This window comes from Rhincodon typus, chromosome 31, assembly GCF_021869965.1.
Source record: "Rhincodon typus isolate 14 chromosome 31, sRhiTyp1.1, whole genome shotgun sequence".
Classification (NCBI taxonomy): Eukaryota; Metazoa; Chordata; class Chondrichthyes; order Orectolobiformes; family Rhincodontidae; genus Rhincodon; species Rhincodon typus.
The window spans coordinates 29,165,524-29,177,759 of NC_063362.1; the positions used below are offsets into that span (position 1 = coordinate 29,165,524).

The 12,236-nt window shown below is 40.6% G+C and overlaps 1 protein-coding gene across 1 annotated transcript; it reads left to right on the forward strand.

Moving 5' to 3' along the window:
- Nucleotides 1-1,241: 1,241 nt before the first annotated feature.
- LOC109913427 (mannan-binding lectin serine protease 1) lies at nt 1,242-10,366 on the forward strand. Its single transcript, XM_020512938.2, has 5 exons — nt 1,242-1,329; nt 3,004-3,220; nt 6,358-6,535; nt 7,626-7,757; nt 10,243-10,366. The coding sequence occupies exons 1-5, from the start codon at nt 1,307-1,309 to the stop codon at nt 10,257-10,259; spliced, it is 567 nt and encodes a 188-aa protein (XP_020368527.1). The 5' UTR covers nt 1,242-1,306; the 3' UTR covers nt 10,260-10,366.
- The last annotated feature ends 1,870 nt before the right edge of the window (nt 10,367-12,236 follow it).

The following is a 12,236-nucleotide window of genomic DNA, read 5'->3' on the forward strand; positions in this document are numbered from 1 at the left end:
GCTCTGTTCCAAAGATTACTTCCTATACTAATTACTGCATCCATCATAAGCCTGTGAACAATCTAACAAGACAGAAAAAAAAACAAAGAACTGTGGATGCTGGAAATCTGAAACCGAAACAGAAGTTTCTGGAGAAACTCTGCAGGACTGTCAACATCTATGGAAAGAAAACAAAATTAGCATTTTGGATCCAGTGCTTCTTCTTCAGACTGGATTTATCGAGAGCTCCATTAACTTTGAACCTGTGCCCTATCAGAGGACATTAACACACCAGGAAAATATTGAAAGTGATAAGGGAATCTATATAGGAGCCTATATTTAAACAGGCAGAGGCAAAAAGTAGAATACAATTGGGGCTAATAAATCAAGAGGAAAGGGCATTTTCAGGTGGCACAGTGGTTAACACTAGCTGCCTCACAGCACCAGGGACCCTGGTTCAATATCACCCTCAGGCCACTGTCTGTGTGGAGTTTGCACATTCTCCCCGTGTCTGCATGGGTTTCCTCCAGGTGCTCTGGTTCCTCCCACAGATGTGCAGGTTAGGTGGATTGGCCATGCTAAATTACCCATAGTGTCCAGGAACGCGTAGGTTAGGTGGATTAGATATGCTAAGTTGTCCCATGGTATCCTGGATTGATTAGCCATGGTAAGTGTGGTGTTCCAGGGGTGGTGGGATGCTCTTTGGAAGGTTGGTGCAGACTCAATGGGCCAAATGGCCTCTTTCAGTGCTGTAGGGATTCTATGATTTTCCCCAGCTCAGTGCAGTAAACAGTCCACCAGGGCTGATTTACAGGGGCCGTACCTTCAATGAAAGTGTTTGCCAATCCCATAATTTGGCAGAATTAGATTGGTCTTGAGCAATTTCTGTTATATTGTGTAGAAGATGGCCAATTCTGTATTTTAACATTTCTGTAATTGTGTTTATAAACAGTCAGGTGAAGGTGTAAGGTAAGGTAAATCACCATAGTCTTACCAAACCATAGGCTTACTCTCTCATTAGAGAGAGATAACTGGTAGTGGTTTAACCTGAGGGGCACCACACCTCAGGCAAGGGGGGAGGGTGAGAAGGAGAGTCACTCGTATTAAGGATAAGAAGGAAGTAGTCCTTTAAGAAGGTAGTATCCCTTTAAGATATCCTGCTTTTGTTTTGACAGGGAAGGTGATAGTGCAGTTCAGTAACCTCAGATACAGAGGCAAAAGGTTAATCGGACAGTAAACAAGTTCACCATTTCTGCTCATGTGCAGACATGACAGGAGTTCACCGAAACTGGGGTGGGTGGGGAGTTTTTAAATCAGACAGGACAAAATGCAGCAATCTCTGACAGTGTGGTAAGTAAAGCCGACACAACATTAACTGGGCAGGGCTGATCAGTAAAACCATCCATCAATGGACCCAGGTTTGAGCTGGAGAATTTGGAGGCTTAAAATAAATTGCTGCTTTTAACTTTCCTTTTTTTTTAAAAGAAGAACTTCTTCAAATGGATTATGTCAGTTTTTCCCATGGCTGTGCTAATACATAAGACTTTTTTTTTGTTTGGGGGGAGGGTGAAGTTAATCAGGAGAATGAATTGGAATTTCAACTTGCTGTCCTGGGTTGTGAATGTAACTTGGGTGGCTGAGACAGGGAGGGGCTCCCTTTGCTCAAAGGCCACGACTGGAGATCAGTTCGGGATCACTCACAGCTATTTTCAGTTGGGCACCATCTCACACAACTCAACATTAAAGTGACAATGCCCCTTACAGGAGTTGTCAGGGTGAATTGTTTTAGGAAGGTTTATGTGCTATCTTGGGGAAGGACAATAGGGAAAGTGCAGGGGAGTTAAATTCATTTTGCACAGACAAAGTGGGCTGAAGATTTGAATAGCTTGATGTTATCATAGAGCCATCGAGTCATACAGCACGGAAACAGACCCTTTGGTCCAACCAGTCCACACTGACCATAATCCCAAACTAAACTAGTCCCACTTGCCTACACTTGGCTCATATCCCTCCAAACCTTTCTTATCTATGTACTTATCCAAAAGTCTTTTAAACATTGTAACTGTACCTGCATCCATCATTTCCTCTGGAAGTTCATTCCACACACAAACCACTCTGTGTGTAAAACAATGCCTCTCATGTCTTTTTTAAGTCTTTCTCCTCTCCCCTTAAAAATATGCCCTCTAGTCCCGAAATCCTCCACCCTAGGGAAAAAGCACCTGCTATTCACCTTATCTATGCCTCTCATGATTTTATAAACCTCCACAAGATCAACCCTCAACCTCTTATACTCCAGTGAAAAAAGTCCCAGCCTATCCAGTCTCCCCGTATAGCTCAAACCCTCCATTCCCAGCAACATCCCGGTAAATCTCTTCTGAACTCTTTTCGGCTCGATAATATCCTTCCTATAACAGGCAGACCAGAACTGGACGTGGTATTCCAGAAGAAACCTCATCAACGTCTTGTGTGTTGCATGATTCAAGTTAGTAATCAACTGTGGCTTGAGTGAGGAATGACACTGAAACAGAAGGAGCTTTATAAAATTAGTTGCTGCCACTGAATACCAGACTGCAAAAGTATTTGATTCCCTGCTGTGGGTTATTTTCAAGCTAACGTGCAGCAACAACAACCTACATTTATTTAGCATCTCCAGCATAATAAAATATCTTCACAGGCAGTTTATCAGATAGAATATGACACTGAACCAAAAGGAAGGAGGTAGCAAGATTGGTGACCAAAACGTTGGTCAAGGGGAAGTTTTTAAGGAACATCTTAAAAGACGACGGACAGATTTAGGGATGGAATTCCAGATCCTAGCGCCCAAGTAGGTGAAGAAGCGATGCCAATAGTGGCATACAGAAAGTCAGGGATGTTCATAAGGAGCAGAATTGGCAGAGCACGGAGTTCTTGGAGGCTACCTTGGAGGAGTGAGGACAAAAACATATGAAAATAATAGTTTTCCCAACTGCTGCCGCCCAATCAATTCCAAGTGGTATATTTCATCATGTTCATTGTTTTTTTCAGGTTAGTCCTATGGGTCTCACCCACGCTTCCTGCAGTTTTTGGCTTTCCATTGAATGAGAGGTTTGGAGAATTGCAGTCTCCTGGTTTTCCAACTGCATATGGAGACAATATCTACCTGACCTGGAACATCTCTGTACCTAGTGGATTTGTGATAAAACTGTATTTCTCACATTTCAGCCTTGAACCATCCTATCGTTGTGAATATGACCACATTAAGGTATCACCACTTCCATTGAATAAACTCAGTTTACGCAAACGATAGGAATGAGTATTGGGTACACAAAATATAGATTGAAAAACAGTCCTGATATCTTAGAACAATATTGGTGTAAGAATTAATTTGGCCTTTGTAGCAACATTTGGAATTCATTTTCACAGGATTCTCTCTATAGTTGTTGCTAACAAAATACTTATATTGTTAAAAATGCTGGTGATTTTACTATAAATGTAGAGAAATTGTTTTTAATAGATTCATATCACTGTGATAATGAAAGACGAGTTGATTGTTGAATTTAGCATGCACAAAACTTTTACTTTCATGCGGTTGTAAATTTAATAAACTGAAACTGCAAAGTGTCAGACTTAGAATCACAGAGTCATACAGCACAGAAACAGACCTTTCAGTTCAACCAGTCTATGCCGATCATAATCCCAAACTAAACTAATCCCATGTGCCTGCACTTAGCCCATATCTCTCCAAACCTTTCTTATTAATATGCTTATCCAAATGTCTTTTAAATGTTGTAATTGCGCCCACATCTACCATGTTGTATGGAAGGTCATGCCACACACAAAGCACTCTCTGTGTAAAAGAGTTGCCCCTGTCTTTTTTAAATCTTCTCCTCTCACCTTAAAAATATGCCCCCTAGTCTTGAAATCCCCCATCCTCGGGAAAAGGCACCTACCATTCAACTTATCTATACCCCTCACTTGGATGATACAAAATTCTGCTTGTGTCAAAGTTAGTCTCTAGCAGCAGACTAAAAGCTATAGAATGGTGTCTGTGATTATCTGAAATTCTGCACTCGTCAATCCAGGTTATCCAAATTTTGTCAGGAGGATATATGCTGAAAAGGCATCAGGAGATCTCTAACCAATCAGAAGGAGTGGTTGGGCCCAAGCGTGCACAAGTGAGGCAACTTGCAAAATAGTGGGATTGACAAAACCTGTGAGAAAGTTAAAAATGTTCCCAATTGGGGAGAAGACAAGTGGAAAACCCATCAGATGAAACAGAAAGTGGAGATCACGGAAGAGTGAGAGGTTCCACCATCAGGTCTTTCCACCATTTTGAAAACCAAGAACACAACTTGGAACAGTTCAACTATGACAGACATTATCTCCAGTAAGGAAGAGGGTTGAGAATAACTGCCTAGCCAGATATTGGAGAAGCTGAGCCGATGCAATTCAGGGCAGCTAAAATAGAAAACTTTCCCATTCCAGCCCAATCCTGCAGGAAAGGAAATCTCCATGGCAACCACACAGTTCACCTGTAGCAACAGATGGCTGAACCACTTCAATACGAGGCACAACAGTTAAGGGTGAGGGCACCATCGCTATGATAGCAATGACAGATGATTGACTCCCAAAATGGTCCTGTTCCTATCTTTAATGAGTTTGCGCAAAAAGACATTGTTAATTTGGATGAAACTGGGATGTACTTACTGTCTTTTGCCGGGGAACCGATTGATGTTTAAGGGGGCACATGTGATGGCAAAGACTGCATTATGGCTTTGCGCCAACATGGATGGCACTGAAAAGCTGCCACCTTTTATGTGAGGGAAGCCTGAGAAAGCGAAGATACTACCTACGCAGTGCAAGACAAATCAAACACCTAGATGTTTGCTCAGAAGTTTTAATGTGTGAGTCAGGAGCAAGGAAGAATTGATCAACAAATGATAAGGGAGATTTCCATCATCATGGACAATTGTCCACGAACCCTGAAATTGCTGCTCTGAAGATCATCAAACTGATGATTCCCCCTCCAAACACCAGGGCCAGGCTCCAGCCCATGGATCGAGATTATTAGGAATCTGAAAGCCCATGACAGTTTATTGACTGCGTTGATTGGAAGCAGCACTGCAATCTCACAACGTTGGCAGCCATGTTGATATTGAACAAGGCATGTAGGGTAATGAAGGGGCCCACAGTCAACAAGGAGGCTCCAACCACACTGTGTTCAAACAACTTACAGCGGCACAAGACAAAAAAAGGGGCAGAATGATGCCAAACCCAAACTTATGCCAAACACTTCTTTCTCACCCATGGGAGGCTGGAGTGGAGATTCTGGCATTCTTGACTGAAGTAGGATATGCCAAGCAATGCATGATGGGTGCAGTGGGTTCTTCAGCAGATGGCTCTGAAGATTCAGATGAGTGAATGACTGACTACCCATCTGTTTCCTTGGCCAATGCTAAGAAGGCCATTATAGATGTTCCAGGATTTCATCATGCAGCGTAAAAATACCAGCACCATGTTTGACTCCAATAACAACGTGACAGGCTGTAAGGAACTTTAAGAAAGCAGCAAATTAAGCAGAAACTACTATGGAGTTTTCTCAATTTTAAATGCAGCCTTTCTCAAGGTTGAACACAATGTAAACCATCGGCATGAACAAATGAAAGGACTTTTAATAAATTTTTTAATGTGTGTTTTTTAAAAATTCAATATTTTAAGTGTTAGAAGTGTTTGTGAGCCTATCAGATTGCTTAAAGTAACATTTATGTAGAAAATGGGAATGTCTTGGTTATCAGGAAGCTCTACTTAACCTGATTCAAAGGCAACACCCCTGGGATTTGACATTTTGAGAGTTTACTGTAATTACCAGCAGCAGATGGGACCAGAGATGCAATGAGCCAACAGGTCATGTAGATTATTTCATGTCAAACCTCAGAAAGTGCTTACATTACTCTAGAGTGATTGAAGGCAGGAGAATGGGTTGTCAGGAGCTGCTAATTTCACAAAGCAAGTTCGGAATGAAAGCTGACATCCCATTATGCTGCTTGGTACAGAGTATTATGCCGAGAATAAAGTATCTGTCAGCTTCAGCGTAAAAATACATCTATGAACAGTAGCACAAGGATTATAAAAGAGGAGAAATGAGTTCAGGAAAAATGTTTTCAAATTATGTTGTCAAAAATTAGTGAATAGAACGTGTTAGCATGCATGCAAAAACTTTCCTTGCTCAGTGTGTAAAATGTTAATTGCTAAAGTAATGGCTCGAGGTATACTGTACATACCTTTTGTTATTAATACACAGACTTTTTAATTCTTAGAGCAATATAGGCTTACAATAGCAGATAAGAGAAAAAGGAGCAATTTAAAAGAAACTCCAAAATGTTTTATAACTATGTACAGATCTTGATGAATGGGAAACGGCTGGCAAAGCTCTGTGGTGAGACCAGCACAGATACAGAGGAGGCTCCCGGTAACAAAAGATTCTATTCCAAGGGGAACAACATGACAGTGATATTCAGAACTGATTACTCAAATGAGAAGAATTACACTGGATTTGCTGCACATTATGCAGCTGTAGGTAAGACCCTACTTTAGATGAAATTCGTTTGCAAGAGAGGGGCACCTTTTCAGACGTGTGAAGGGCTAGGATAGAACAAGTGGCAAGAGATTGGAACCCTAAACTTACCAAGCCTTGCAGGTTACCTTATACCCAAATGTATTGATTGTAAGATCCTTGATTGCGTATCAGGACAATGAATGAACCTTCCACTGCATGGAGACTGATTTATTTCTTTGTCCTCTGTGTTACTGTCATTCCTTCAGATGTTGCTCAGTCTTCTGGAACTCCTTCTCAAAATCCCTGCACATCTGCTTTCAAGAGCTTCTGGAAAATCCTGACTTTTTACAAAGCTTTAGGCATCTCTATAACATTGTCATTATTTTCATTTTCTCACTTCTTTAATGTTTCATCTTCCTATAAAATGCTTGAGAATGGCTACAAATCCATTCATTCATTATCCTTGTGCTTATTAACCTGCATTAGCTCCCAGTCCATAATGGATCAAATTGAAAATTTTCATTTTTTGTGTTCAATTCCTACTTAGCTTCATCTCCCCCCTGCTGTTTCTGTTACCTCCCCTCATGTTGCAACCCTCTAAGCTCTTAGTGATCCTCCATCCTGGGTTTCTTTGGTGTTCCCAGTTTCTATCATCCCACACTAGGTGGCTGTGCCTGTGACTTTCTAGTCTTGAAGTTCAGGAATTCTCTCTATGCACCTTTTTGTTTTGCTACCTCCCACTCCTACTTTAAGATCCACCATTTAGTCATCTTTCCCAATACCTCAGGATTTAATTGTCATCAAACTGACACCAAGTTTTGTTAACTGCCTTTTGAAGTTTTATGAAATTAAAAGTTGATTCATAAAGACCTGTATTGAATTGTGCGTGGTTGATGTGTCTCTTTACACAGACCATGATGGTTGTGAAGCCAGATTGATGCTAATACAGTGAACTCATTTAAGACTCTTATGTAAGATGCTGTAAATAGGATTGAGGATAGGATTGGGATTCATAAAAACATAAAAGAAAGAAGAAACCATTTATCACCCAAGAGTATTCCGCGTTTGAATTAGATTATGACTGACTTTCTGTCATATCTTGCCTTGATAGACATTGACGAGTGCGATCAGACAGCTTTTGAAGAACCATCCTGTGACCATTATTGTCACAACTACCTGGGAGGGTATTACTGTTCCTGTAAGCCAGGTTACTTCCTAGATTCAGATAACAGGATCTGCAGAGGTAAGAACATCAAAACAAATTGTGTGGCTCAGGGATCAACCTCGACCAAAAGCTTCTCATTTCTTTTAATAGTCTGCTCAAGAACACTGCACCATGAAGTGACTGGGCTCAGAACTGTATCTGTAGTTCCCCACATAGTAAGCTTTTGATTTCAAGTAGTGAATCGGTATTTCCCAATGGGGAGAGCAGGGAGAAAAAAACTATAGGTCAATAGTTCTATTTACTACGGGCCTTTCACATGTTTAATGAAAACTGAATAATACTGCGCTCAGGATAGTTCTTTGCCTTCTTTCAACAGAAAAGAAAAGAGCTTCTAGCAAGAGTAGAGCTCATGGGAAAGTGACCTGTTAGTGTCCTCCAGGCTCTATTATGAGTGTGTCTACTCTTTCTGGTATATCCCAATTAGTCAAATGATTAGTAAAACAATATCAATCTATTTGAAGAAGGAAACAGAAACTAGGAACAGGAGGCAGTGGTGTAGTGGTAATGTCACTACTAGTAGTCATTTTAAAAACCCAGGCCAATATCCTGGGGATGACAGTTTGAATCTCACCATGGCAGGTAGTTGAAATTAGAACTCAATACTAAGGAAAATGAATAGTTGGTCTAATGGTGACCACTGTCAGTTGTTGGAAAAATACATCTGGTTCACTATTGTCCTTTAGGGAAGGAGTCCTACCATTATGTGACTCCAGATCCAAGGCAGTGTGGTTGACTCTCAACTGCTCGCTGTAATAACTGCTTACTTACCCCAGCCAGTGATGGCTGCATCCCATTTGGCCCTTTTAGTTTACTCTGCCATTGTAAATGATCATGACTGATCATTCAACTCAATGCCCTGTTCCCACTTCTTCCCCATACCCACTAACATTAAGAACCATATCTAACTCTTAAAAACATTCAATGTTTTAATTTTGACTGTTTTCTGACCGGAGAATTCCCCAGGTAATTGTTGCAAGGCCATTTGTTTTGAGTCTTTTTTCCTCCCTGTGTATTTATCATGAAGCTGTTACCTTATTCCATTCCACACCCATATATTCACTAATCTTCTGATTTGGTTCTAACCTGTTGCCTGATATTTCTCCCAGTCTCTTTGTTTTATTGATTATATCAACATGCAAAGTTTCACAACTGGAATTTTTAAACCAGTTCATTGGTACTGGAAACTGAATCTTAAATTAAAACGCAAACTAATTATTAGTTTATGTTAAGTGAAGAGGTGTGCTGACCAGGAATGAGATCTAAAGATTATAAATGTGGAAATTCTAAGGGATCAAGTTTACACATATATATAACATCTTCTACAAAAAATCCTCTTGTTGTGCAGTGCTAGTGTTCCTATCTCTGGGCCAGAAAATCTGTGTTCGGTACAATGGGAAATGGTGACCTAATGGTGACCGCTGTCTGTTAAGAATACATCTGGTTCACTATTGCCAAAGAATATGTCATGAACCTACCTCAACAGGTCATTACAAATAACTACAAGGTTCTACTGCAATTTAATGTGTACTGCTATTATACTGACAATAAACTATTTAAATGTAAAGTTCACTGAATAGAAAGTCTAATCTAAAATTATCAAATTATCGTGACTGAATTTATGTTCAATAAAAATAGAACCGCATAAAGCATTGGGTTGCATTTTCTGAAGAAGGGTCCAGACCCGAAACGTCAGCTTTCCTGCTCCTCTGATGCTGCTTGGCCTGCTGTGTTCATCCAGCTCTACACCTGGTTGTCTCAGATTCTCCAGCATCGGCAGTTCCTACTATCGCCTTCTTCAGTATCCTGTCTACCTGCAACTCCACTTTCAAGGAACTATGAACCTGCACCCCAAGGTCTCTTTGTTCAGCAACACTGTCTAGGACCTTACCATTAAGTGTACAAGTCCTGCCCTGATTTGCCTTTCCAAAAAGTGCAGGTTTCTGTTGTATCATGTGAAATGAGACTAGCTCATTACTGACAGTGCATGTGAATTAACACTGTCATAACAAATGCAAGTATAATTGCTGCAATATAACCACACTTAAACCTTGCCCACACTTCCAAGACAGAGCGTCAGAAAGAATAAGGCAAGTGAAACTTCTAAATTTACTTCTTAAAAAGCAAAATGGGTTTAAAGAACTAAAAAAACATAAAATTGAGTTAAAAAAAGAGACGAGCTATGAGGTTAAAATATCAAAGTAGGAAATTGTAAAGCATTTGAAAGCTTTGATGTTTTATAAAGATTAAACACATAGAACATTTAGTTTTAGCACTGCAATCACAATAATCAATATATCTAGTGTTGGAAGAACTTTACCATCATATTGACAACTATTTCAGTATGAAAGCAAATGAGCTGAAAATGAACCTGGCCCAGGGAGACAGCCACTTCCCTGGTCCACTAATGTTCTAGAGTTTATGACCACTTCATGTTTCAGATACTGGTTTAGACAGAAAGTTCTTTTTTGCTTCCATTAAACTCCATCTTCTGTTTCTTTTCCAGTCCTCCGCAAAGCGTAGCCAAGAAATTACAACCCAAAAGCCAGCCTTTGTACATCAGGAAATGAGAATGAAATTTTCTGATACCCAGAGATACCTGACAGTAATGCAGCTCAACAGTAAATGAATAAAACAATATCTTCTGTTGCTTTCAGTGACATTTTTTATTGAAAAAAATAAGGCACCAACTAAAAATGAATTGAAGTAGGAATGACCACTTGTCTCGTGCTCAAATAAGTTTCGGGAAATATTTGCTTGATAGTTGTAGGTTAATGATTAAGTTCTGTTGTGCTAATAAGTAGCATACATCATTGGTGAAGTCTACTGTCATTAGAGACAACTGGAACCTGAGCAGCAGAGTTTGCAGAATACTGCCACCCATTTACCTTTATAACTATTGTATATAATTTAATGAAGGTTTTTGGTCACAAGCATCCACTCCAGAGCAGCAACAGAACATGGTGGCAGATGTAAAACTGAAAGAACATTTTTAGAATGGCACCTGTGAAAATTTAAAACAGCACTCCCTCCATCATTGAGCATCAGCAGCAGTGTGTACTATCTACAGGATGCACTGAAGAAATTTACCAAAGATCATTAGACAGCACCTTCCAAACCCACAACCATTTCCATCTTGACGTTCAAGGACAGCAGATACATGGGAACACCAGCATCTGCAAGTTCCCCTCCAAATCATTCACCACCTTGACTTGAAGACATATCGCTGTTCCTTCAATATCACTGGGTCAAAATTCTGCTGCTGCTTCCCGAACGGCGTTGTGGTCTTACGAAAAGCAAATGAACTACAGTGGTTCAAAAAAGCAGCTTACCTCCACCTTCTCAAGGACAAAATGGATAAGAACAGGAGTGTTAGGCATCCTGTTCACTGACCACTGGCTCTGAGGGAGCTGGACCAGTGTCAAGGACTTTGCACATTGAATGAAGGGTTCTTGTATGGAGTTATTTCAAGGACAAATACATGTCTCACACAACAGAACCATGAGACTGAAGCTGATTCCATTCTGGGTCTGTACAACACTGTACCAAACCACGTATGCAGTGTTGAAATCATCGATTCTCAAAATAGGAGCCCATGGAGATCTTCTAGGGGGTCCCCTTTTTAGGCTGGCCCCTGCATTAACAACTGAGGAAAGGGCACAGTGGTCAGGAAAAGCAAGTGAAATGGCAGTAAGTAGTGTGTTCTGAGTCACCCACAGCACCACATGCTTCCACACTCTCTACATTCTCTGTATTCTTTCTCTCTCTCTTTGAAGCATATGTCAGGTATAGACAGCAGAAATCGAATGATTCCCTCAAAGGGTATAAAGGCAGTAGGAGTACACTTTAGAGGCACATCGGGAGGGCAAAAAGGAGGCATGAGATAGCTTTGACAAATAGAGAAACAGAGAATCCAAAGGGATTCTACAAATACGTTAAGGACAAAAGGGTAGCTAGGAAGAGAATAGGGCCCCTTAAAGATCAGCAAGGCCACCTACGTGTGGAACTGCAGGAGATGGGGGAAGATACTAAACAAGTATTTTGTACCAGTGTTTACTGTGGAGAAGGATATGGAAGATAAAAAACATAGGGAACTAAGTAGCAACATCTCGAAAAATGTCCATATTACGTGCGGGGCGTCTTAAAACCCATAAAAGTGGGTAAATCCCCAGGACCTGATCAGGTGTAACCTAGAACTCTGTGGGAAGCTAGGGAAGGGATTGCCAGGCCCACTGCTGGATATTTGTGTCATCGATAGCCACAGTTGAGGTGTCAAAAGATTGGATGTTGGCTAACATAGTGCCACTATTTAAGAAAGGTGGTAAGGAAAAGCCAGGGAACTATAGACCAGTGAGCCTGACATTAGTGGTGGGCAAATTGTTGGATGGAATCCTGAGGGACAGGATTTACATGTATTTGGAAAAGCAAAGACTGATTAGGGATAGTTAACATGGCTTTGTGCCTGGGAAATAGTGTCTCACGAACTTGAGTTTTTTTGAA

Bases quoted from the DNA above. Each gene is read 5' to 3' on its own strand.
- LOC109913427 (XM_020512938.2), top strand. From the start codon at position 1,307: ATGCAGCAATCTCTGACAGTGTG. The intron at 3,221-6,357 runs GTATCACCACTT...AACTATGTACAG, and splicing joins GTGAATATGACCACATTAAG to ATCTTGATGAATGGGAAACG. The intron at 6,536-7,625 runs GTAAGACCCTAC...TTGCCTTGATAG, and splicing joins TGCACATTATGCAGCTGTAG to ACATTGACGAGTGCGATCAG.